Below are 26522 nucleotides of genomic sequence, written 5' to 3' on the forward strand. Positions count from 1 at the left end.
GTTGCCAACCCTTACTATCTGGGGCAGACTGGCAGCGGGTCCAGATGGCACGGAAATCCTCACAGATTTCAAAATGGTCTCTGCAGGGGTGGCGTTTTCTCCCCCGCTCCCACCCTCACCGCTGAGATGGGGTGTGGGCCACAGGCCCACGCCGGCCTACACATTCCAAACGGAGGCATGCAGAGAGCTGAAGGCAGCACAGAAATAAAAATAAAGCTGCAGAGGACAACAGACACTTTTAAACAATACATGACTGATGCCACACACTTGGCCATAATGACTGAAATATATGCTTCAGTTAAATCTATGACTGCTCCAGGCAACATAAGGCAACTCCCTCTTCTTTAAACTACATAAAACCCTGATAAAAGGATTGCGCTCTGCCTCGTGTGTTGTTCATAATAACATGCTGACTTTATTAGCTGGTAATACATAAGACGTTATTGGATGCTGGAGTCACATAGGTGTTTTTTTTTTATTCTTTATCCTCAAACATTATCCCCGGGACTCTGAGGACCTCACTGAAAAGCTGCCACTGGAGATGCAGATTTGGATGAATGTCTCTGCTATAAGTGAAAAGATGTTTTAAATTAATGCTCAAAATGTGCATTATCATATTTTTTTTTTTCTCCGGCTGTAAAAACCTCAAGCAAATCAAATATCTAAATCACTACTTTTACTAGTCTTCGGTGTGCTTGGGACCCCCTGAAGGACCCCAAATCCCAACTTGAGACCCATTAGACAAGCCTTCTGTGTCTGTCCCTGGCAGGGGGCGGGGCGGGGACTTTATACCGACCAATTACAGAGCGGGCGCGGACTTTTGACTCTTGTGATTGGCCGGCGCGACCACGCAGTTTAGAGAAACAGGAAGAGACTTTTCTGTCACATTTGTTTTGCTGAGGGGAGGAGAAGCGGACATCGCACTCGCACCGTATGGTTGCTAAAGGCTTCATTGTGAGCTCAAGAGCTAATTTACGATGTTAAACTTCCTTTAAAGACGCCTCACTCAATCGACAGTTCAGTAATTACATGTATCCTTTCTAAGCTAACGCGGGCTATCTTTTGAGGAAGTTAGCGCCGAACCCCTGCTTGTCTTTTAGTCATTTTAAGTGCACACCTATTATAAAAGGTATCTTTAATCAGTTTGACGACATTTAACACACTTAAAGCATTGCAGCGATCTTCTTCTATGTTTCGGCATGTATTCCCTTAATATAAATAGCCCAACAAGGACACATGTTGCATATTTTTGTACACCTGCGCAGTCACGGCGCGCTTTCTACTCAATTAATCACGCAGGTTTGACCAGGAACTAGTCTAATGAGAAACGAGTCAAATGATTGACGAGCACGAGGATGCTGCCAGTGAATGTTTTCTATTTTTTGTATAACAACACAAGCTGCTTATTGTTTGTTGTTTCTCACCGTGGAGAGCTGGGTAAACATCCAAACATCCTAACAGTCACTTAGACTAGTCTGCCGCGCCGAAAAACGCCACAAAAACAAACATGATAGCATTATTTTTAATCAGTGTAGACTATTAGCCGAGGCCATTATTGCCAAAGTCCATTATTCTATCTATGAGTCTATTACCAGCTTGCTAAATGGCAGGCGGTGTGTTCAGCGCTTATCCAAAGTGCACTGTACCATTGTTTGGCTCAGAAATTTCTCGCCTTTATTGTCAGTTCAGGCAAACCCCCGATGAATACAGTGAGAGCTGCAAGAGTAGAAACAAGAAAGTTGAAGCAGACGCATTTGTGATCGCATACCATGACAGATGTGGTGGTGGTGTGTGTGTGTGTGTGTGTGTGTATAAAGGGGGGGTGTGCAGCATATAGTCTAAATGAAAAGCTGTAAATGCATGACTACCTTTTATCACATAACCTTTGTTTAATCTAAAAATAAATGCATGCATTCTTAATTGAAGAGTACATGTTACATTAAGCAGTGGAGGATTTTTTTTAATTCTTACTTAACAGTTTGTTTTATAGCTGCAACTCGTGATTATTTCAATCAAGAGGATAGTTTAAAAAAAAAAATGTCCTTAAGCTCAGGGAGATATCTTTAAATAGCCCCCACCTTTTTTTTTGTTGTCCGACCAACAGTCCAAACCCCCCCAAAAAATTCAGTTAACAATCACCGCAGACAAAGGAGAGCTGCAAAATCCTCACTTTTGACAAGCTCGCACCAGGATATGTGTAGTATATTTCCTGAAAATAAAACAAAGGGATTAATTGATTATCAGAACAGTTGCAGTTTGCAGTTAATCGCTTAATTGTTTCAGCTGTAGTTTGTTAATTGTTGCTTGATTTAGGAACTAGTCCACAAAATCAATACAAATCAAGTGCATTTTAGTGAAGTTTCAGTGATGTGTTTGTGTTGCTGCTTGAGAAAGCACCTACTGATTAAAAAAATAAAATCTTTTGAGATTTAAAATGTAAATATTAGTGAGTAAGCAGTCTGTTTATATACTAGATCTGCAATGATGAGTCCATTAATTGTACCGTTTTGACGATTGATTAATTGAGCCGCTTTTGTAAACAAAACCTCCAGTAATTCTCTGGTAATGGCCGCTTAGATTTCTAGATTTTTATACTTTTCCTGTTTTATATCTTTCTGAACTAAATATCTTTTGGTTTTGGACTGTTGTCCGGACATCACAACATGTTCGACAAGCAGCGTATGAAAACGTCACCCTGGACTCTGGGGAACTGTGATGGGTATTTTAATCTATTTTCTGACATTTTATGGACTAAACAATTATTGGAATAGTTGAGAAAAAAAAATCACTTGAATGATCAGTAATGAAAATAGTTATTAGTTACATGTGAGTCACAATTATTATACAAACATGTTATTTAAAATGTATGAAAGTCAATTAAAAATGACAAAAGAGAGATATTGTGTTTGTGCCCTTTGGACACTTTCCAGTTCAAGGTTCCAGGAAGGAAAGGTTCCCTTAGTTGAAACTCTTACAATCAATGTGACCTTTATTTATTATAACCCCCATCTCTCAAAAACTCACATATAACATAGTCAATCATCTCTCCTTCCCTCAAAGTAAAAATAAAAAAGGAACTGCTGTCTGGTTATTGCCAGTATCCATCTCAGTCGTCAGAAAAGCTGCACGTTTTTGCTGTTGTTAAGGGCTGGAAACCAGAATCCCATCGGAGTTGCACCCTAAGGAACAAATTTAATGCTAGAAAAACATCCCGACCATCAACCAAAAATGACGGATTGAAAATAATGTCGAGCTATCTTGGGAATCCCCCACCAGACAAGGGAACAGACTGCATTGTTTTTCTCATTTATGTGATATATAGAACAGAAAGAGGGGAAAAAATGGGCGATTTATTGGTTAGATAGGCGTATACTTTTCCATGCACAAAAGAAATATTGGATAGTAATGTGGGGGATCAAGTCACATCATGACATTGTTTGGAGGCTAGGTGTTCAAATATGTAAGTCATCATCCGTTGGTGGCCCGCTAGGTTTTCAATAGATCATTCAATGCAAATATGTGTGGGAAATTGTGAAAGTTGCCACATGAATATGTCAATGAACGGAGTGTAATTTGTGCTTCCTTAGCAGGGCAGCGAGATGAAGAAGCAGGGGGAGAGCCAGTGCACTCAGAAGACCATCTCATTGCTGAGCCCCCTGGGGACGATCCAAGTCAGTGGATGTGAGAATGGTGTGCACACCATCCAGATCCTAATGGATGTCGCACCTGCTGAAAGGTACTGTACAACAGCCGGGATGGTGACGTGATAAACAAAGGTGTGAAATTTACAGGCGGACAGAATCCACTCCTGTGATGGAGTGCCACCATTCCTCATTGGAAGCAGGGCATTTTTGTAGATCCCACAAGAAATATCCGGGAGAAAGTTGGGCAAATATGAGCAGGCACTAGAAATATGAGGGGCACTAGAATACAGTTGGGCTTGAAATTAGATTTCTGATGGCATGTGGTTGTGATTCTTCCTGCAGTATATTTGAAATTTCAGAAAAATAACTTGTTTATTACCCACAGGGGAGTCGATTAGAGCTGATGTCTATAGGGTCAGCAAAGGCCATGAGGGAGCACGGACTGTTCACTCCTGTTTATTTATGTTTCCTCCAAGTTGTATGCAGTACTTCTGAGTGTCAAGCGACACTCAGAAATGTAATATGTGATTGCTTTTCATGCCCTGCCCATCCCTCAAAATTGTTAGAATGTTGACAGTCTTACTGAAGCGGTTGAAACTGATTAAACTCCGCGTTAATAAGCACTTATTCCTTATTTTTACAGGTCCAGATCCTACATCTCAGATTAGTTTTGATTAGATTGAAATTAAATATCCATGTATCGCAGATTCGCATTTGATAAACTTGAATGGTTTGGGAAATTAAACCATTTTCAAATGCAGCCAGATAGGAAGCTATCCTTTTGAAAATGTATGTTCAAATTCTAATTTATGGAAACCCATTAATGACCTTGTATATTATACCTCAACATGTGTTTCCTCCTCGACTGTCTGCTATTTCCTAAAATTCATCAAGCAGTAAAAACATTCCACTTGTTGTTAATGAGTTGAAGTGAGAAAATTAATAATATGGAATTTTGATTATGGAAGATGTCCTGTAACCATGCGCAAGCACCTTTCTCCGTCTCCTTGTGAACAGGGTTTAATTTGTGTGTTCAGGTTCAGTAGGAATATGCAAATGAATTTAATGATTCGCATCACTAGATCATTTCTCAGTTTAATATCATTTGCTATGTCGGTCATAAGTGAAGCTCCGATCACATCGCTTGTCTGTATGTTCTCAAAGGTGCGAGCGAGAAATCATTAAAGAAAAATGTTTAGATTTTATCACGACCAGTTGAATACGATGTTATTGTCGTAGGACAGGGGAACTAGAGCCGCCTCAGATATATGGAGTAACGCAATGTAAACAGGCATTAAGGGAGGCGAGATAAAGTGACAAAATATGGGCTTATCTGTGCAACCGGCTTTACATGTAGATCTCACAAAAGCCCGCCTGTAGCAGTAATAGTTCAAATCAGCCGTTTCCATTGATTTATTTATGACATACTAAACAAGGCTCTTTCCAGCTTTGGATGTGGTGTGGCAAAGGCTTAGGAAGTCAGTGTGATAAATGATCTCTAAGAGCATATTTTGGATAAGGGAAATAGATAACGTCCATGCATAACATAGAGGGAGACCCACAGAAGATATGTGTGAGCTTTGAAGGCTCATATGATTGTGTTTGCTCTCTGTTTTTTTTTTTTTTGTTCCAGTATTCACTATTGGCTGGTGGTGAACAGCTGCAGCAGCAACAAAAGCATTCTTGGCATTGATAGATAGTTATTGATAAATGCCATTATAGCTACATAAACGATCTTGAAGTATTGCTTACACACCATGACCGTCAGCTCTTTCTAATAGAAACGTCTCAAGCCCCTTTTGCTTCCTAACTGATCTTAGGAACATTTCCTAAAATCAACCTCCTCTGCCAGTCTAACGACAGCCCTGAAGGCACCATCAGATGAACAAATTCATTACATCTCAACAACCCCTGTTGGGGCCCAACGCACCAGCCTCCCTGTTAACCAGCTTTTCCCCCCTTTAGTTTTTAGCACGGCCGCAGCGTTGCGCAGAAAAATGATACGCATTTTGTTTACAGGAGATTACTATTATCTGAAATATGATGCTTCTTGCCTCTTTCACACAGAGCACAGACACATAATACAGAGGAAATCATAGAGTACTTTTTTTATTAGGGTGAAAAATGAAAAAAGGGCTGGACTCCTGCCCCGAGACATTTTGTGAGCATATTATTTTACAATGCTTTGATCAATTTGTCTGTCAAGCTGGCTGAGATGTGGGGGAGCAGGAAAAAAGCAATTTAGCTTGTGAGGTCCTCAATAGAAATGTACTACAGGAGCCTGTGTATGACATGTTGCATTAGAACCTGAGTAGCCTTTATTGCCTGATAATGTCGCAAGGCAATGCTGATATCAATCACCCTTTAACAGCCAGTATGATGTGTTTTTATGAAAAGAAAAAGAAAAAATAATGCATGAAGCATTTCCTGGAAAATAATTGATTTAATTCTGAGCTGAGGGATTTCTGTTTTTAACAACATAAAAATATTGTGTTGGAAAAAACAGGCACAAAATGTGCTAGGAGCTAAAAATTGTTAAGAACAAGCTCTTTGCATATGCTCCTATAGAAAATTGTAATTAATTTTACACGGATAAACATTCAGTCTCATTTGCATATAGATATAAACAATATATTTGTGCATCTGAATTCCCAGCACACATGCATCACGTGCTCTGCCTAAAATCCTAAGTGGCTAAAACCCCAAATTATCATTATTTTTCCCAGACCATAAATCCGCCTTTTTTCTCTGACACAAAGCCTTATAAATCTGCGTCTGATTTTTCACATTGCACATTGTTTTTAGTTAATGATTTTCATCTGTTTGTTGTTGCTGTGATAGTGGGGAAATGTACCATATGCTCCGGCAAAAGACAAATGATTAGCAAATGAAATTCTGGACAGCTGTCTGACTGAAAGCGTTTGGTTGATAGCATTCTGCTACCATAATTAGCTTAAGCTTTGGGTTAATTAACTTTCTACCTGGATATGCATAATAATAGCATTCTGCAGAAAGCCAAGGAGCTTCCAGTATATCAGCAGCAAAGGCTGGCTTTTTATTTTGTATTTCGCCTGCATATTTCAATTTCAAGAGGCGATTTAGCTCGGGAGCATCGTCAAATATTGTAGATTTTACTCCCCAAGCCAGATAATTCTGAAACAATAGGGGTGTATTATGTGGCAGAAATGCCATTTCTGAATGTAATTAAAGCGGATGAAAGCAATCACCAATTTTTAAACGCTTTTGTCTAGCATGAGGCCTACTTGTAAAAAAAATACCCATCAAGAGGAGAAAAGAGGCAAGAGAACCCCCAAGTCCTTATATAAGAGGCCTTTGAGACTGAAGTGAAGTACAACAGTAATTAGTCTTTTGTATGAATTTGCCGGCCATGGTCATGATTAGTTAAGCATATGAGAGGGACTGCAGGACTGCATTGGTCTTAAGGAGGAGGGTGTTAAAGTCTATTTATCACCAGTTATCCTCACAGCTTTCCATTATCACTGACAACACTGGATGGGGCCTGAGAACAGCCTAATTGTTCTGAGGTGGAGTGTTTTTGTGTCAAACCCGTCACCCCAGTCACATTGGCATTCATAAGCAGCCAGACATTTTCCATCTATCTAGCCCTAATACCCAAGCTGTCACAACAGCTTTTACACACTACCAACGCCGGTGTGAAATATCTGAGGTGATGCATTTATCGTTTTTCTCACACTCATGTAGTGTTGTGAATCAATGTCCTGGTTCACACTGAATAGCTGTATGGTAAATGTGTTCCCTGTTTGGGGCCTGTTTACATGATGTGCTCGCACACCGGGAAACATATCAACAACTTATTTTTTCTCTCTCTCTCTCCGTCTCTTTTCCTTTCTCTTTTATTTAGTCTACCACGTAATTTTAATCAGTTTAATTCATTATTTTGCTCGACGAGTAGACGCGACTGTGTGCTAAAAAAACTGCTTACATTTGTATCTAAAATGCTTTGTCATACAATCTGTGATGTACCGAGATATTGAATGAAATCATCAATAAAGCAGGGAGGAGACTTTTTGACGTGGTCCCTTTAGAAATGGTATGAATAATTCATTGTGTAATGATATTCAGATGATTTTTGTTCTGTTTTTTACTGCGGCCTTAGAATATTGTTTTGCATGTTGTGAAGTGTAGTACTCAGCTGCGTATTCATTAAGGTGCTGCTCCCACTGGCCCTTGGACCCATCTGTGCTCTATGTTTATGCCTCCATCTCTGGGGACCATCCCAATCAGGCTGCATGTGCCATTTCCTGTGTAAACCAACACCTGTGTAACACACTACCTGTAAACCGCCCCACGCAGACGAGACACTGACATTCGCTCAGATAAAAAATCTGCAAATGTTGTGGTTTCTAAAGCAGAACCTCCAGGGTGAGGACGGGAGCCGAGCGAGACTTACCCTTCACTGTCGAGATGCAGCTAAAAGCAGCTCCTGCACTTTTTTTTCTGTTTTTGTTTTTTTTTTCCCCTGCTGTCGACCGGGAAGTTTTTCCGGCGTGAGGGCTGTGCTAGTTTGTTTTAGAACTTGATTGGATTCTATATCTGCAACATGCAGAAGTGTACAGTGTGTGACATACTAAAGCAATATGCAGAGAGATGATTCCGCTCTGACATCTTGGAGAGGAGTACGAGTCAATTATGCCCAAGTGTTGTTCTTGCTTATCTTCCTGCGGCACCAAACAAGGATTTAGTCAAGGATTTAGGGGTGAGGGGGCGGTGGTGGGGATCATGGTAAGCGGTTCACAACAAAACACTCAAAACTCCTGGGAGCGGGCACTGATTTAAAAATAAATTACAGAAGACGAAGCGCTAACACTCAAGGGCCCTCAGCAGTGCTGGCGTACACAGGTGAAGATTAGCCTCCTCGCTAATCAGAGGAACAAGGCAGTAATTTGCTCTGAACACAGACAGTAATTAGGACTTGGTGACACTGGATTCCCATAATGCCTTTGAGCTTGACGTGGTCAAATTTTGACAGAGGCTATCCATGCAGGGTCACTGTCCCCCCAGTCTCCTGGCCCTCTTCAGTAGAGGCTCTAAAAGGTCCCTGCAGTTACAGGGGATCCCTAATGTACTTTATGCCTCCCTCACTGGCTCCTTACCATTCGGGTAATTGGAATCTCTTACTGTGGCACTTGAGAATAGAGGCTAAAAACACTATTTGAAACTGCTCAGTAGTCTGTTGTAGATAAACATTGCTGCGTCGGGGTGTGGATACACTACATAATGGAGTAAGAGTTAAGGCTCTGGTAATACATGCCTTCACTGACTCCTGTGGCTAGCCAGTTGGGAGAAGACCTAATTGTTGTGTGCTTTGTTGCCTACTCTGCAGTATTTTACCACCACCTTTATGTATTGGATTGAGTGTTGCGGCCTCTTCGGCGGACATTCGCTAATAAGAGCTGTTGGATATCTAGAGAGCAGTTTACTCGGCCGAGTTGTTTTTATTTTGGAACAGCGGAGCACACAACGTGCGCCCCACAACAGAATGGGGAAGCGCTCCTCACAGCTTACCACTCGGAAAGCTCTCGACTTTAGCGCCGCAGTAGCTAGATAGGCATCTGAATGATCTTCAAATGGTTGAACGAGTCGCATTGAGCAAGTGGCTTACAATTGTATCACAGCCTTTGGCTCAGAGACCATCAGGATCTTGACATTCATAGAGACATGCTGTATTTTTTTCCCTTTTTAGACAGTCATTTTAGGCTTTTTTCATGCTCTCTTGAGTCTTTGACGTCTCTGAGTTAAGTATCTGCAGCTATAAGGCTGAGGAAAATATTGGACTGCTCTTGGCCTTTTCTATTTCATCCTCTGACCCGCCATGTTACCCATGATCGGTGAAGGAGAACTCTGGCAGGCTGTGTCAAAAGTGACAGCCGATCGAGTCGGGATGAGCGCCATCACGCTTCACAGGATGGAGGCATGAGTTCTGAGTTTTTCCCCCTTTTTGTGCAATATACCATTACACCCTTCGCCAGATTCCTTTCAATTAGATCCTGTGGTTAACCTGTTTCTTTCTTACGTCTGCAGCTGATAGAAAAAGTCTTACTTGAAGTCTTGTGCAACCAGAGATACGGAATATGCCATAGGAAATTGACAAATTTAATGTCTTTTTCTTCCTTTGTCTCCTTTGATTGTTTCTCGCAGGATGAATGAAATAACCTCCAACATTATATAAATGCTCGATTCATTCTTTATATTAGAGTTGGAAAAAAGGTAGAACTCCAAATGACTCCCACTTTACGCAGCAATGATTTATGGTAATTGGAAATTGATTGTGACAGGAGCACAATATTAGAAATTTTCTCAAATCACAATCTTCTATCAAGGGAAATATTCTCTTTAGTGCAGCAGATCCTGGCTAGTTTGGAATTAGTTTCTTATTTCCTTACCTGTGATGAAATAGCAAACGCCTGAAGGACATTGAAGAAAAAAAAAAAAAAGGATTTCAACTCGTCAAAAGATAATAAATAACAATTTTGCTTTAACCAGATTTGAATTGTTTATTCAAACTCAAACACACTTGTTAAACACAGTTATTGAACTACTGTTTATAATCACTACTAATTAAAATGATTGTTTTTTTATACAGGAGACGGCAGTAACTTCAAGACAATATAAAGATTGCTTCTCCTCTGAGAGCTTCTTTATAATTAGCCCGGACATTTATTACACATCTCTAATCTCTCATTTGAAGGGCAGAGTTTGTAATGTGCCGGTCCGGACTCTATAAAGATCATATGATGCCGCTTGATTTGTGATTCATTGAAGCGACTGGAAATGTTGCCAGCTACAGCAGCTACATCTCCACTGCCCACATGCTCTTTAAAAACAATCCCCCATTGCACCCAGAGGTGACAGACTTCAGCCCGACTGATGTTGTTCCACTTTTATTTATTTATTTTGGTGTTGTTTACCGGCCATAACATGTACTGCATTGCATTAACTTTTAGTACTGTCAATGTTGTATCACTCAGAGCACCTTTAAAGCCAGCGCATCCATAACGGAGGGCTGAAGGGAGAGGAAAATTAGCCACGGTGACAAGTCTGAAGTGTGAGTTGGAGGTCAAAGGTGCCAAGCCTTAAGCAAAGGTGCTCTAGCCTTTGTCCGGTAGATTGTAAGGGCCTGCGGGTCCAACAGGAACATTTCCACACACAATATCCCCGAGCTGTCAGTGTGCAGCGGCTGGAACATCCTCTCAGAGAGAAAGAGGGGCTGCGGAGGGGTAGAGGTGGTGGTGGTGGTGGTGGAGGTGGGAGGAGGCGCGTTGAAGGGGGTGGTGGTGGAGGGGAAGGGAAGGGAACAGTGGCCTGAAGATCCTTGCAGAGAGAAAGAGAGGTGGGGGGATGGTGGGTGGGTGTCTGGGGGTGTAGGTGGTGGGCAGCCAAAAGAGCTGGAGTGGGAGGATAGAGAAATAGAGAGGGGGAAATGAGGAGGGAGAGCTGGGGGGAGGAAAGGGAGGGGAGGGATGGAAAGGAGAGACAATGACAAGTAGGGGCTGGCTGGGCACTCACCCATGCCGACAGAGATTGCCATGAGCCATGGCCATTGTTTGAGCGGGTCTCAGCGCAGGACCCGCCGGTGGGTTTCCGAGTTTTCACCACTCGACTATAAACTGCTGTGCGGTTTATTTAGAAATGAGAGTATTTACACATTTTACTGTATTTACACCCACTGTTAAACGGCACCCGGGAGATTTTCATCACACGGCCACAAACTAGCAGGCAGAGCGGCTCCCTGAAAACTGACCTGCTCAGTCATAACACTCCAGTAAACCTCAGCTTCACGTGGCCAATATAAAACGTTGCTCAAACTGTGACCTGCAGAAGTGTAAAAACACTTTAGGGCCGCGTTGTTACGGCGGGCAGGAGAGAGACGGTCTGTGTGTTTAACAAAGTAAATGTCTATTATTAATACCATACAGGATAAGCCAATTTTGAAAAAGGGGCACTTAAATGGTGATATTATTTATTTATAAGTCCTGTACACCAGTTAATGGAATTGGCGGCCAGCTTTAGATCCACAACACAGCTTGAGGTCCACTTTGCAGTAATGCACATGCTAAGAGAGGACCTTCCCAGTAGGGTCTTTAAGTGTCAAATATGGGTCAGTCTGCTTGCATTGACCTGGGGGGTGGTCAGCAGCGCAGAGAAATTCAGCTGTTAAGTGATGCCAACTCAACCATCGGCAAATTCCTCCAAGCATCTACTCATGCTAAGATGCGCGTCCAAGTGCAGCGCTTTGCCGGCCAGCACTGCTCTGGCCAAAAAATCCATTTATTCTTGTCATGAACTATAAACTAGACCCAAGCAGAGTTGAAACTGTTGTTAACGCTCTGCTCTTAACTTTTTCCCGTAACAGCTGCAAGACTTTTAAAAACTCTCCTTTTTTTTTTTCTCCCCGTTGGTTCTGCTCCCTTAAAGTTGTTTGAAATAAACTGTTAGCGCCGTTCCTTATGACCCGACAATGTTTTTCTTTCATACTCGATCATGCTGCACTTAATATAGATATATATCTGCTGTAACTGGAGTACTGTCTCTGTATTTTCTTGAACTCCTTTCACAGCACTGATATTCATCTCAGGCCCGATGCATAACTTAAGATTTTAAACACGTCTTGATTGACCAACTTTAGTTTCACAAATTATGTCATCTTGCATCTACATCACATGTGGCGTGTTATTACACTCCTGTGACATATTTTAGCACTGTTCGACCAAGAATGGGTTATTATGATTGCTCCTCTGATCCCCACCTCAACTCCCCATCCTGCCTTATATCCCTCGCAGGAGCGGCGAGGCCCCCCTGAGCTGTGTGGTCAACGATAGCCCGGCAGAAACGAGCCCCGAGTTGCAGCGCTGCGTCGAATGGCTCCAGGCGTACTTCAGTGAGCCGCAGACCGCTGGGAGTCTCCCGCTCCCTGCCTTTCACCACCCCGCCCTGCAAGGAGGTCTGTCATGGATAAATATTTGCAGAGCCATGACTGGGATCAGGCTTTCACTCTTAATTGTCAGTTACATCACTTACACTCACTGGCTCACTGTGTTATAATGAAGTATTTTATGGCTGAGAGAGAGGGAGAGAGAGAGGGAGAGAGCAGGGGAGAAGCGAGTGAGTGGGTGAGCGAAGGAGAGAAACAGAACACAGAGCTGTAACTTGGTTCAGTAATCTGTGGCAGCTCTTACCACGCGTGTTAGTCTTGGCAAGCTTTTCCATGATTCTTGGCACATTCTTTGAAACTGATCGAATTCCACTCTTGACATTTTCAGACAGGAAGCTTTTTTTTTTTTTTTTTTTTTTTTTTTTTTCCTTCAATGACAACATGTGAATGGTGGTAAAGTTTGAATGAGCTTATTGTTGGCTTGACCAGTCACCTAGGGCGAGTAAAATGAAAGCACCTCAAAAAACGGACAATTAGCGTCCTTTCAGCTGGAAGCTGCGGAGTGAATGACTGAGGATAGAAATGAGGAATTAATTATCCCGGGCGTTTTTTTTTTCTTTTTTTGGTTTTGTTTCATAGACGCAAACAATACTCGAAGCCTGACAACTCATTTTTTGAAATCGCAAACTTATCGCGCTCGTGCCGTTTTTCAAAATAATTACTATTTCTTTGTCAGGCCGAGACGCTCGTTGCATTTTAACTTAAAGGTTTTCGCAGAAGCGCTCATTTGGACCCAGAAGCACACCTACGCACGGAGAAAAAAATAACTCTAATATATGCATTTAACAATTGTGCCTCTCTTCCCCTGCAATCAGGCCTCAGTCGCTCTCTAATTTCATGCAGATCTGCAGTGCTTGAGTGATGGCATTTTCAATGAGCAGGTACTCCATCGAGACCCTGTATACAGCTATGAGTCCCACGCTCCCGCAAAGGCAATGCAGAAATACATCAGGACCAATTACGATATCAACTTTCAGTGTGATTCCCTTCGCCACCAAGTGCTTGTGTACCAGCCCCAGGCTCTTTCAAATCGCATCTCATCTGAAGTCTTTGGGGTTTTAATTAAATTTCAGGATAGATGGAATTCTTCATTAGTACCTGATCTGAATAGGTGATTGTGCTGTGTTCCACCTCTCTCCCTCGCCTGTTGTTTTGGGGCTCAGTAAATACAGGGTTTAGGCTTGGATTGCTCTCAGTAGTCAGAACCACAGGCCATGCCAGTATAAAAATGTTAAATGTGAGCATCAAGAGTATTTGTCTTTTGAGGGAGAAAAATAGAAGGTTTCCTTCTCTTTTTTTTTTCTTGCTTGTTGATTCACAAATATTAAGGATTATTTTTTGCCTTACTGCTGTGCAGATTCCTGCTCGATCCAGTCATGCAGCCGCCGCCTGCCTGGGTAAAAAAAAAATAAATAAAAAAAATACAAGTTTAATCAGGTCATTACAATCTGTGACAACCAACTTTTGTTTGCTCAGTTATCTTGTGGGAGAACCTGAACGCGACAGCTCTCTCGCTGCACTTGTCATGTAATATTGAGTTGTGACCTTCACTTGAAGTGTTGCCATGTTTATTTACACATTTCTGACAAAACAAGCCACTTTTCATATTAGCTGTCACACCATACCTGAGCAACAGAGGTGACATGAAAGGAGACGCGAGGTGTGGTTTTCTATACTGTCTGACTGATTGTCACGCGCAACATCACACGCAAGTTTGGTCGCCAGAGGTGGAGGAATGGCGAGCGAAAGCATTGGTGCGTGCGTCCCGAGCGGGGAGCTGATGTATGTTTGTGTGCGCGCGTGCACTCGCGTTCGCCCCCTTCAGAAAAACACAGACACCATCATGAGTTCTTAAAACGATGCATATTCTTATCTCATTAATTATACATCCATATGTAACAGACGAGAGGATCTTAGTCTCGGTAAGCGGCACAGGGAATATGCGGGGAGGGGGGCAAGGCAAAGGGGGGAAGGGCGCTCTTCAAAGCCCAAATGACTGTGTTCCTGCAGGAGCCTGAACCTCCCCCTGTGCACAGCGCAGGGCGAGATGAGACACTCACCAGGACTCGCCCCTGTGATGTGGAGAGGAATTAGGGAAATGAACGTTTTCAGAATATCGAATAATCAGAGAATCATCAGCACCCCGTCAGCCTTCAAAAGTATGGATCCCTCAAGACTCAAGAGACACTTTGACTGGGAGTCAAAGTCTTCCCTCCCATTAGACACAAAGGATAATGAGGTAGCTGCATTTCCACTATTGTCTTTTTATTGTCACAGGCATGTATAAGGTGACTGTCAGCTGGAAGTCACCGCTCCAAATTTATCATTAGCTGGGCTGAGTTCACTTTATTGTTTTTTTTTTTTGATTCCTTTCAAATTGCTCTCATATACAAAATTATGAGCAAATCAATCATATATGTCAGTATCTTCATAATCACTAGATTGTACATTCGATTTTACCTGCGGTCGATCTCTGCCTCTGCAGCAGCCCTATAACCTGGCCTCATGGTAGGTAATGACCTGTGACATAATTATGGGACGTCTGTAAACATGTAAGTGGTTCCTCTCAACTTTTATTTAAACAATTGACATCACTGCACCCCGATCTAAAGAGGGTCCTGACCCCAGACACACCGTATTAGGCTCTTTATGAAGTATGGGGCTAGGGGACTGCTCTCGAAATCATTGCTGGTCACCTCGAGTGACCCGCATGAAGTCTCTGTCACTAACACTGATGAGGGCAAAGTTCTTTAACCTCTGCAGCCGCAGATAAAAAGCGCACACACTTGTTTTGGTCCCGAACTGTTGGAGATAAGAAACCTTCCAGGGGAAACAGCTGCTCGGGATTTATAAAAGGTGTAAACAGCCCTGTAGCTTGTTGCTCGGTCTGCTCGTAGGCGAAGGAGCGCTCAGCGGCGTCTGCTGGCGTGACGCTGACTCCGGTTGTTTGTCAATAACGTTTGCATCAACAGGGATTTGTCCGAGCCACAGTCTGGGCAAGTTGTCATCTACCCACCAGTGACAAAGCGATCTCAATATGTACCACGCACATCATGTGGCCAAATCCGAGCTTTATGAGGGAGAATAATGCATAAAAGAAATTTCAGGGGTGTATCTTATCTCCTCATAACATTAAGTCTGTCTGCGTAAGAGCCCGTCATCTCGTTGACAGCGTGATTATTACCTGAAAAATTATTAAACAGTACCTACGGGCCTTGTTCAAGACAAAGAACTCACATGGGTGCGCATCAATCAAATATATCCCCTTTAGGTTTTACACTTATTCCCCCCAGTTTAGGCAAATTGCCTTGTTCGCGTGGCTTTGTGTAGCGGAGAGTGACTATAAGGTAGCGAGGGAGCCTGGGGAGCAAAGGATGTTCACTCTGTAGAAGAGAGACAGGGGTGTGACATGTTTTCACACAATGCCAATTTAGAGGGATTTCTCATAGATCACTTGTCATGTGCTCTCTTAGACCATATAAATGAGAGAGAATGGGAGATCACTAATTGAATTTTCATGACTGAGTACATGTATATACTAGAAGAATGTCACCCCCTGCTTGATAACGAGACCATTGTTCCCCCATCTTGTTCTCCGTGCTAAAAAAAAAAAAAAAAAAAAGTGTTGTTCGCTCGCTTCACAAGCTCAGCGCGTCAACGTCTTAAGGTTTCTCCGAGATGCTTCAAATACTTTTCTCCTCTTCGTTCTTTTGGCAATCAGAGCTAGACAAACATGCCTCTCAGTCACTGCCTGGTAATCCAGAAAAAAAAAAAAAAAAAAGATAATGCTACTGCTAAAGTGCTAATGAAATCAAAGCCGTTAATGTGGTCGGTTAAGCTGCGGATGATTTGAAGAATTCCGCCATTTAAGTGAAGATGATATAATGAATCTACTCTGAATAGAAAGCAATTAAAAGGACAAATTGGTCTGATTAACCTCAAAGTCATCCCACTGCCACAAATGGTATGCAACATTCAAATTATTATTATTAAAAATCTGGAGCAGATTTGCAGTCTTTTTGGCCTCTCTTAATCCTTTTAAATGAAGGAGCGAACTTTTTTAATTTTAGCTGTGACCTTTCAAAGCATAACCTAGATTTTTCTGCCATAGAAATAATTTTCTCACATCTGCTTCTGTAGCATGTTGATACTAGTTCTAAGGTCAAATTGGGGGACTTGGATGTATTTAGTTGTTTAATGAGTCTTGCAGAGGAGGAAGAGGGAGTCGTACTGGAGCCCTTCTGAGGAGGAATTAGACCTTGGACACGGGGTCGGACATTATGAAAATCTATTAAGTGGATCAAAATGTTGCTATGTGTCGAACTCTAAACACCAGTTTCTTTCAAAGGTAGTAAAAATGTGCTTAACTGTTGTCTTGTTGTCATCAGCCTCTCAGTCAGCTGTCTCAGTTTGATTGATTAAATGAGGAACTCTCTCTTCCTCTGTTCTCTCCCCGCTGTCTCCCTCGCTCGTCCTCCCTGTCCTCGGCTTTGTGGCGAAGACGCGTTCACCAGCCGCGTGCTGCACGTACTTCTGAAGGATGTGAAGTTTGGAGAGACGGTCTCGTACAAACGCCTCGCTGAGATGGCGGGAAACCCCAGAGCGGTGCGGGCGGTGGGAGGGGCCATGAGGAGGAACCCGGTGAGTGTGGCTGACAGTGATTGACAGGCTTCTCTCTTACTTACTTTATTTAGTCAGGTTAATGGAAATTAACGGTTTGTATGAGATTTTAATGACTGATGCGTCTGATCGCGCATGTTGTGTGTGCAAACATTACAGCTGCCTGTAGTATGAAGTTAATTAGTCATTTTATAAGAGTAGTAAATAAGGGATTTGATAAGTAGTACCAGAGACAGCATGACATCATTTCCTCATTATTGAATATAGAGCTGCGACGATTAGTCGGTTAATCGATTCTCAGGAAAATGAAACTGCATCTGTTTTGATCATCTATTAATCATTTAAGGCCCCTTTTTATAGCTAAAAGTCAAATCATTGTGTGATTAAAGCTTGTAGAATATGAGGATTTGCTGCTTTTCTCTGTCTCATATCACCTGCACACTGAATATCTTTTGGTTTTGGACCGTTGCTCTCAAACAACAAGATACTTGAAATCGTCACCTTGGAAACTGTGATGGATATTTTCCACTGTTTTCTGATGATTTATAGATTCAACAATTAATTGAGAAAATAATCAGCAGATTAATCGATAATGGAGATAATTATCAATTGCTGCTGCAGTTAAATATTAAATGTAACAACCACACACACGTTTCAGTAGATTAATTTAGTTTAAATTCTAAGTGTGTGTTATTGATAAGAAAAGAGGTTAAAGGTACACTATGTAGTTTTGGAGAATAAATTCAAACTCAGAATTTAATAGTTACAATAATAATGAGGTAATAATACGAAGTCAGAAATATTTATTTTTGCGTAACTGAATGAACAAGCTGTTCTTAAATGAACAATATACCCCCACAACACTGTTCGAGGCTAGAAAGGTGGCAGGGTCCGCCCAATGTAAACAAAGTGAAGCAGTGTGAAATTGTGTTGTCACTGAGGTCAGTTTGTTTATTTAGTTTATTCAGTCATGAAAGCGACGTTCGACGTTTGTTTAGGCATAAAAAAAAAATCAGTCAGTGGAGATCTTTCTCTTCTAAATTTAAATTTCTTCCCTATAACTATATAGCGCACCTTTGACTGAATGAATGATGAAAGAAGTAGGTAAACACATACAGAAACAGATAAATAAATAGATGTGATGTGTAATCCATACTGTGGATACATTTTAACATAACATCAAATAATCACTTCACATTTAAAAATGCATAAGATAGAGACTGGTTTTCTGTTTCCTTTCCTTCCTACAGAAAAAAAGTCCTTGCAAGCTCCACTGTTGTTTTCCAATAACATCATTTAAAAAAACACCTCTCTGATGCAGGATATGTAATCTTAACCGTAGGTGTGTTTTCGAAATGTGTGCAACGGGCGAAATAAACGCCTCCCACTGTGAGGGGCTGAGAAGTAAAAGTCTACCTACAGCGCAATTTTAAGCCCACACCTTTTGTTCCCGTCCTCTCAAGTCTTTACTGTAGATGTCCGCTGCAAATCTCCGATTCTTGTCGGAAACCTGGCCCGCATCGTTTTGCCCATGAATCCACTGTGTACAAAATGGAGGGCTAGAGGGCAAGTGGTGTGTCTTCTTTTGATCAAACCCTTTGATCAAAGCCCGTTTAGCTCTGCCCATGTAGTGCTGTGGGCACCACCGGTGTGCTCTGTGAGGCAGAGAACACTTCTTGTACAGAAATGCAGCCAGTGAGATGTTCTGCCTCATATGTGCTGTGAAATATCTCGTCTTAGCGCTGCGCTTCTCCTCTGATGCTGTTGTTGTTATTAAAGTAGGAAGAAAAGTCATTTATGATAAAAACAAAATCATTTCAAACACAAAATAAATGCAAATAAACCAGAGAAAATAACATTTAAGTGTTTTTAAAACTACCCCTCGGTTTCTTTATATACTTTACAGGTTACATTAGCCAATGGCGTTGCTTCTGGATGGCTGTATAATACCTCTCAGTCTCGTGTTTTACAGACATTTCTTTCCTTTCGTCAGGGAGGCTGGGAGCCTGAGCCCTCAGCTCCTGATACAGATCCAGAGTCAGATTGTCAGTGTCAATTACTTGTCAGTAGCGCTGCTCCACTCAGGCTTCAGCTGTGAAAAGCTCAGTGTGCTCAATCGATCCTCGCCTCTCTGTGGCACTTCTTCTTCACCAGGATTTGAGTATTGATAAGCCTGGTGTAGCGCTCTTTTCCCCCCAAGTGAAGAGGCAGATCCGAAGGCCTTGAGGGTACCCTGCTCTCCCTCCAAACCCGGGGAACAGTATTGATCGGAATACTCGAGCAGTATTTCTCTGTCTGCAAGGTTAATCTGGGGCTCGGAAAGTTTTATTGCTGTTGATATGGGAGCGGGTTTAATGATGGATTTGTACCGAAACACACTGCATGTCCAACTTTTATATAAAAGGTTGGATGTGCAGCCATCATGTCAGGGTAACTCGGTTAAATTGGAGGGATAGAGTCCCAATGCAGCTGCGATTATGATGTTTTTTCTGTCTGGCATAACAAGAACAAAACAAGGGCAACATTAAGAATATTTAAAAAGAAATAATTGCCGCGATTCTCTCCAACCATTGCCACTCTTCTTGTTCCGAATTCACAATGATCGAAGTGTTTTAGGCTTGCTTGTTTAATCTTTCTCCAGCCATTTAGTTTACAAAGAACTCGGGACCCCCCTGGCAGTCGTCTGCAACAAGAGTAAACGCTCCACCGACTTCCTCTTTTTAATGATCACAGGGTTATCAGATCTTAATGTTGACACCCTCTCGATTGAATATTCATCCTGCTGGTGTTTTTGCCCATTAATTTTTGATTGCTTCTTTGCTTTACACTATTAAAGAGTAAAAAACATTTATACCCAAAGACTGAGCCATCACCCTGAATGTGGATTTGTGCAGGATCAAACCAGACACTTCTGCTGTGGCACTTTGTTTTCATGCGGTGCATGCACATAAAAAAGCACGCGCGAGAAAAAAAAAGAAAGTGCAGATTCATATTTTCTGCACGTCGGTTACTTTTAAGTCACACCGTTTATGCAGTAAATCAGAGGTTCTTTAATACATAATACATAACTGCTATCAAGAACTCCAACTGTTGTGTTGCTGTGGCAGTAAATGTCAACCTGAGAATAAGAAAGCAGTCAGTTTTTAAAGCTACAACCTGATTTTTTTTTTATATTAATTTTTTAACAACACATCATAGCATTGTGGTAACAGTGCTCATCCTTCATGGGATTTCTATATATTTTTTTTTACAGATAATATGCTCTTTGCAAACTCCTCACTGAATTCATAAACTGGAAAAAAACATTAAAAACAAACATTTTCGAAGTGTCTCAGTTTGCGTGTTAAAAAAATTTTCTTGCGTAATATTTGCAAAAAAAAAAAACCTCGCACACATGTTTATTTCCTCAGAGTTGAGTTTTCTCTCTGTTTTCTGTCTGCCCGTGCCAGGTTCCTCTCCTCATCCCCTGCCACCGAGTCATTTCGAGCAGTGGACAGAGTGGGCCGTACATGAGCGGCAAGGGCGACCATCTCAAACAATGGCTGCTCACCCATGAGAGGCAGTGAGGGGAAGGCTAAAGCATGACAGAGGCCAACTGTCCTTCATTCAGTGCACACACACACACACACACACACACACACACAGACACACACAAGGCCAGTATTTTTTTGAGAACACAAAACAGGGCCATAAAGTTTAGCGTGCTTGGCAAACACTGTGGAACAACTGGAGATACTTGTAGATATTCAGTTTATACTCCCCCCCCCCTTTTTTTTTTTTTTTTTTTTTTTTTAACCTAAGAATAGAGATGCTGCATAGTTAATGTGATACAGAGTTGTTGCAGAATTAGAATGTACAAAAATAACTTAAACAGAGAACAGTAGGAATTACAAACATATGCTCCCGTGGGTCTCCGTTGCGTTTGCCAGATAGTGCTGGAATGGTTTTTCTAAAGAATTATTATTCCCTTAAAAATATGTCTCTTGCATTGTTGTTGTTGTTGTTTTTTTTTTTTTTCCTAAGCAGAATTAGTCTTTGTACCTCTCGTTGGTTTTTTAATTTCCTGCCAAGTGAATGCTTTGTTCAACATCCAGTGATAAAGGCTCTGAATTTTACTGCTACAAAGCTTTGTAGTGGAGCATTTGTTTTGTCTTCATTTAGATCTCATTGTTTGCTCTCGCCTTACAATCCACCTCGAGTGGAGACGTCTTATGCATTATATACTGTACTTTTGTTGCATTAGACATGTTTAAATAAACACATCTCAAAATGACAAATCTCGCCTTTTCATCACTTTAATTGTATTTAATTTTAAAATTGGTTTCATGAAGCGTTCACTCAGTTCAGCTCATAATTAATTATGCTGTATGTCTTCTCTGCTCGCAGCAGCCGTCTGTATGTCAGAGCTCCTCTTTTTTTTTTATTTCTGAGGAGTGTTTTCCATTAGAGGGCAGTACAGAACGGGAAACAGAAATCAACATTTCAACCTTGAATTCATCCTGCACATTTAATCTGTGACTTAAATGTTTATATGTTATTTTATTTTCATCACAAGCCTGTTAAATCCCTCTGGGGCGAATTATTCTTTCTTTAAAAAGACCGTATGGAGAGGGCAGCAGCAGTGCTGCTGGTGTGAAAAATCAGTTTAGCTTTAATTGAAAATGTCCTTTACTTCTATTTTTCTGCGTTTCCTCGAGACGATCTGTTGTAACATCGACAGGGTTTTTTTTTTCCCCCCACTAAATTCTTGATTCTCCTAACTGTCTGCTGCAGCTCCAGAGTGACCCTTACTTGCCCATAGTTATTCCTCTTCTGTTCAGCCCAGGTAGCCTAATAATCCACCCTCCAAAAATAACCTCGTCTCTAACCTTTGCAGAACCAATTCAAGTGGCCCACTCGCTGAATACATTTGAACTTTGCTGCATTTTTGAATTTCTTATCCGATGAGCTCGGTGCGGCTGCTGTCTTGCCGTGCTGCTGGACTCACTTACTCTGCCGTTGGAGCTCCATCGCAGGCGTAGATGTTGAGGCAGCAGACAGGCAGATGAAGAATGAGACTCAGTCTGTGGTTTCACAGAGGGCTAATGATGCCTGTGGTGACTACAGGCTACAGTCAGCCCCCTAACGAAGGGAGCTGTGACACAGCCACAAGGGGTCCCATTTAAGCCAGGCGCACTCTGAAGTGCACTGTAAGCACCCTCCTTTTTTTTTGCTTGTGGCTAAGTAAATTCTGAGGAATGCTACGAATTTAGCAACCAGAGAGATACTGATGTCTGTAGAGTTCTGGAGTTGATGTTAAAAAACAAGTCCAGCATCAAAGCGTCAGACATGCTGCCAGTAATTGACCATGTAATTGCTTCGGTACCCAAGGAATGCCTCTGAAATAATTCACACCTTTTATTTTCTCCGTCTCTCTTCACATTTTCTTTGCGTTTATCCGCGTTAGCAGCAGTGTTATTATTACATCTCTATTATTTTGTGGTTGTTTTTTCTTCGCCGTGCGCGCCACTTCCGTATCACACTGGCTCCCAGATAAAAAGGAATTAGATTAAAAGAGGCTGAGACGATCTCATCATCCGCACTGTTAATCTCTGTGAAACCTTTAATTTTGGCCTAATATCTGCCTCCATTTCAGAGAGAGAGGGAGAGAGCGAGAGTGCACGTGCTGCGTGCTCGTGTGCGTGCGCGTGTGTGTATGCGTGTGTGTAAGAAAGAGAGGGGAGAGAGAGAGAGAGCATGTGGCCATGCGTGTTGGTGTGTGCACATGTGTATGTCCATATGTGTGTGGGTGAAGTGGATGATATTGAGTCTGACTTCATAAATCACCCAGACACTGATAAACTCCCCATGCACCCACACACCGCTAATGGGCAACCCTTAAGGAGTGTGAGTGTCTCGTGCGGCGTTTGATTCAACATTTATTAACCCCCTCACACACACTCTCTCTCTCACATACGACACACACTCATTTGAGCCCCCGGAAAGTGCGAGGATGTGGTTGGTGGCATCGGCAGCGTTAGCGCGGGGTTCTGACCTGGCCGGGCCGTATTAATCATGGAGCGATAGTAGTAAGATACATTTTAGCTTATACAGCCACAACAACAACCTCCTGCGTTTCCCGGCATTAGTTCCCTTCTCATAACTTATATCCTGTCTCCAACTCCCCACTTCCCATCTCATATCCTGGCACCCCTCCTCATTATAGAGCAATTTTCTGCCCCCACATCAAATACAAACACACCCCGCGCCTCCATCTCTTGCTCTTCATACATGTCGCCTCATAATTCTAATGTTATCACAACCTGCGCGCGCCCCCCCCCTCGGTACAAGTCGCGGGGCTTAGCGGTGGTGGGGACCCTGCAGAAGTTAATCCTGCAGCCACATCGGTGATTCACAAATAGCTGCTTTTATTCTTCTTAACAAGTTTTTTTTTTTTTTGTACGCTTGCAGGAGAAACTTTTCGGAAACATATTAACTCCGCTGCGAGGGGCGCGCCGCGGCTGCTGCTGCTGCTGGGAAAGCCGGAGGAGTATCCGGCATGCAGATAGGCAGTGTCCAACAGTCAGTCAGACAGATAGACACAGGGATAGATAGCCGGATAGACAGACATTAGGCTGGGGCTTGGCTGCACTATCGGGTTTCCTCCCCCTCTGTCTGTCTGCCGGGACAGCCTGGCCTCGGAGGCCCTGACACCGAGGCACCGCGCAGCCAGCCACGACAGCTGCCGCAGCAGCATCTAATACCAACACACTCCACGCTACGCCACAACTACAAAGAGAAATATCATTTCAAACATGGCATACTTTGATGCTCTTGTAATGATCTTTGTGTTTTGAGAGAGAACGCGGGAGGATGGAGGATTCGTATGGTGCCTTTCTTTTTGTTTTGTTTCGTTAGAACAAAGAGACCCCCCCCACCCTCCCCTCCACATGAGCAGGTTTAGGACAGTGATGATGAGATGCAGCAGGATTAAATGAGAAAGTAAAAGAAACCCTGAGAGGTATCAGCATGCCGGCGTGCGCACGTTAGTAACCTTGTGTCAGTGTGTCATCGTAACCTTCTGAACCCCGGGGTTGTTGAACTGGGGGTCTCTAATTAGGAACGGCTGATGAACGGCCATGCGTTACGTGAGAACGGGTGCCTGCGAGCGCGTATCAATCTGTGACTGTGCAGCGCGGTTGTCAGCGTGGTAAGGAGAGTGTCTCAGCCTGGAGAAAGTGCAGGTCTAGCCTTGGTCATGTTGACGGAGGGGCGGCACTTCACAGGCTCCAGGACCCCATGGCACCAGTCTCCCCAGTCCCCCAGACAGACTGGGAGCATCTGGGCTCTGTCAGCGCCTCTGGCCCCCGCAGACTCCGATCTATATGACGGGGGAGAGGAGTGGATTGGATCAGGGAGAGGGAAAATATGAGCCAGATTCCTCAGCCCTGTGCGAAACGCATGCTTTGCCAGTTAGCATGTTTCATGTGCGTGTGTGCGTGTGTGTGTGTGGCTGCATTAAGGCCTGATAACAGGTCCTACTGATTAATTTTATATGATGTGAGATGTGGGCTTATTGATTGGCGTCTAACGTTGGAAAAAAGTCCTCTCCATAAATTGTCCAATTAAGCATTAATTAAAAAGTGTGCAGCTCAAAAACATGCAAAGCCCGTTCTGAAGCGAAAAACATCAAGATTAGACTGACAGATATCATTCCAGGGTTTCCTTCTGAAAGCAGATATGGCTCCTAAGCTTTCGCCGCATGGAAACCGATACACACACACACACACACACACACACAAGACTAATTAATCCATACACTAAATTAGGTATATAAATTGTGGTCCCCGATTTAACAAGGTCAGTTTTAACTTCTCCCTTTACACTTTATTTAACTGTGTAGGAGAGGAAAAAAGGAAGCCCTATCAATGCGCTTCGCTTATTATGATTGACGATTGATGATTAAGTCCTCCAGCTGACACACACCACCAAAGCCGGTGAGTTGGAATTGGATGTGACACATACACAGTTCTGCGTGTTAGGTAATTCGTTGACGAGGGGCCAAATTCATTTATGGAACAGCGGTATTGGCAGGCATGGACACTCTCTGCAAAAACAACGATAATCACAGAGGTTTGGCGCGGCGTGACAAGGACTCTTCAGGGAAAGGCCCTTACACGCTGCTTTGTTGGCCGTTCCTCCCTAAGATGGAGGGAAACATCCGCCACTGTTCTTAAGATGAGAGTCGCTCAGAGCGGGAGGAGAGGTTTATGTAAGGTGCGGATGATGCCGAAAAGGGCTTGATTAGCACTTGTTGGGTCTGTTTTGATGGGAGCGCTTGTGCCTCATTACAATATCTGGAATGTGTAGATTCTCGTAAATAAAAATTCCGCCAAAGTCTTTACTTTTCAGGGGACACAATAAGTGATTTTCCTCCCTCTTTTTTTTGCGGGGAATTGATGAAATAAAAGCTCTGATAAATCCCCCGTAATGAAACATGAGGGGGACCCTGTCTCAAGCCATTTAATCTCTTTTCGCATTCTCCATTTTTTCTGCTAATGAGCCTTATTGACAATCAAACAGAAGCTGTCATCCCCCAGGATGCAACACTCCCAGCCCCTGCGTGTTTGTCATAGTGTCCTGGCAATCAGAGCTGCCTGCAAGACCAGGCTGGCAGTTAGTGGTTCTCACAGCAGCACTGCCTGAAAATGGCACACTTCCTGTAGAGTTGCAGCTGCCACCTCTGCTACTTCCATTACTTTCTATAGCATGCAGATGTTGTATCAACATTCCCTGCCAAGGGGACTGTAATAACTGTGAGATTCATGCCATGTTTCAGAGGCACGTCAATTTCTCAAGTGGCACAATTAAAGAGGGAAATACAGTACCAGGTTTTTCACAGGCGCTGAAATCGGAAAAGGGCTTTTTCACTTCTTTTTTTTTTTTTTTTTTTCCAGGGGCGGATGGGGTGGAGGGGCTGTTTCATAAGGGTTAAGAAATCCACCCGATTTTTACTGCCCTTTTCCTGAGTTGAGCTGTTCTGTGAGCCTTTGTGAGGCAGACCTGTCGTGACCCACAGCGGATATGGAAATGGGGCTAAGGTTTTATGGGCCAAACGGATTGGACACAGTCAAGCTCAGGGGGCATGAATATTGGATGTTATTTCTGGTCCCTTTTTATGTAATCCATTGCCAATACATTATTAATAGATGATATCATATCCAGAACTACTGGACAAAGCACTACAGAGGGGTGCTATGAAAGGAGCTCTATGTGGTGGAGACTGTGGCAGAAAATACAGTTCA

General features: G+C 42.7%; 1 protein-coding gene across 3 annotated transcripts; it reads left to right on the plus strand.

Annotated features, from left to right (window-relative positions):
* The first annotated feature begins 840 nt into the window (after positions 1–840).
* LOC115596162 (methylated-DNA--protein-cysteine methyltransferase) lies at positions 841–21515 on the plus strand. Of its 3 annotated transcripts, none has more exons than XM_030440985.1 (5): positions 841–954; positions 3588–3736; positions 12467–12627; positions 17120–17259; positions 20688–21515. In XM_030440985.1, exons 1-5 carry the CDS (start codon positions 934–936, stop codon positions 20802–20804), a joined length of 588 nt encoding a protein of 195 aa, XP_030296845.1. In that variant the 5' UTR covers positions 841–933; the 3' UTR covers positions 20805–21515. The 3 variants fall into 3 exon arrangements, with proteins under 3 accessions (XP_030296845.1, XP_030296846.1, XP_030296847.1); XM_030440986.1 differs by having other exon boundaries at positions 865–954; positions 3591–3736; XM_030440987.1 differs by lacking the exon at positions 841–954 and adding an exon at positions 971–1129.
* Positions 21516–26522: the final 5007 nt, after the last annotated feature.

Source organism: Sparus aurata, chromosome 15, assembly GCF_900880675.1.
Source record: "Sparus aurata chromosome 15, fSpaAur1.1, whole genome shotgun sequence".
Classification (NCBI taxonomy): domain Eukaryota; kingdom Metazoa; phylum Chordata; class Actinopteri; order Spariformes; family Sparidae; genus Sparus; species Sparus aurata.

Coding starts and splice junctions, on each gene's coding strand:
- LOC115596162 (XM_030440985.1), top strand. CDS start 934: ATGGTTGCTAAAGGCTTCATT. Junction 955..3,587: donor TGGTTGCTAAAGGCTTCATT/GTGAGCTCAAGA, acceptor GTGCTTCCTTAG/CAGGGCAGCGAGATGAAGAA. Junction 3,737..12,466: donor GATGTCGCACCTGCTGAAAG/GTACTGTACAAC, acceptor TATCCCTCGCAG/GAGCGGCGAGGCCCCCCTGA.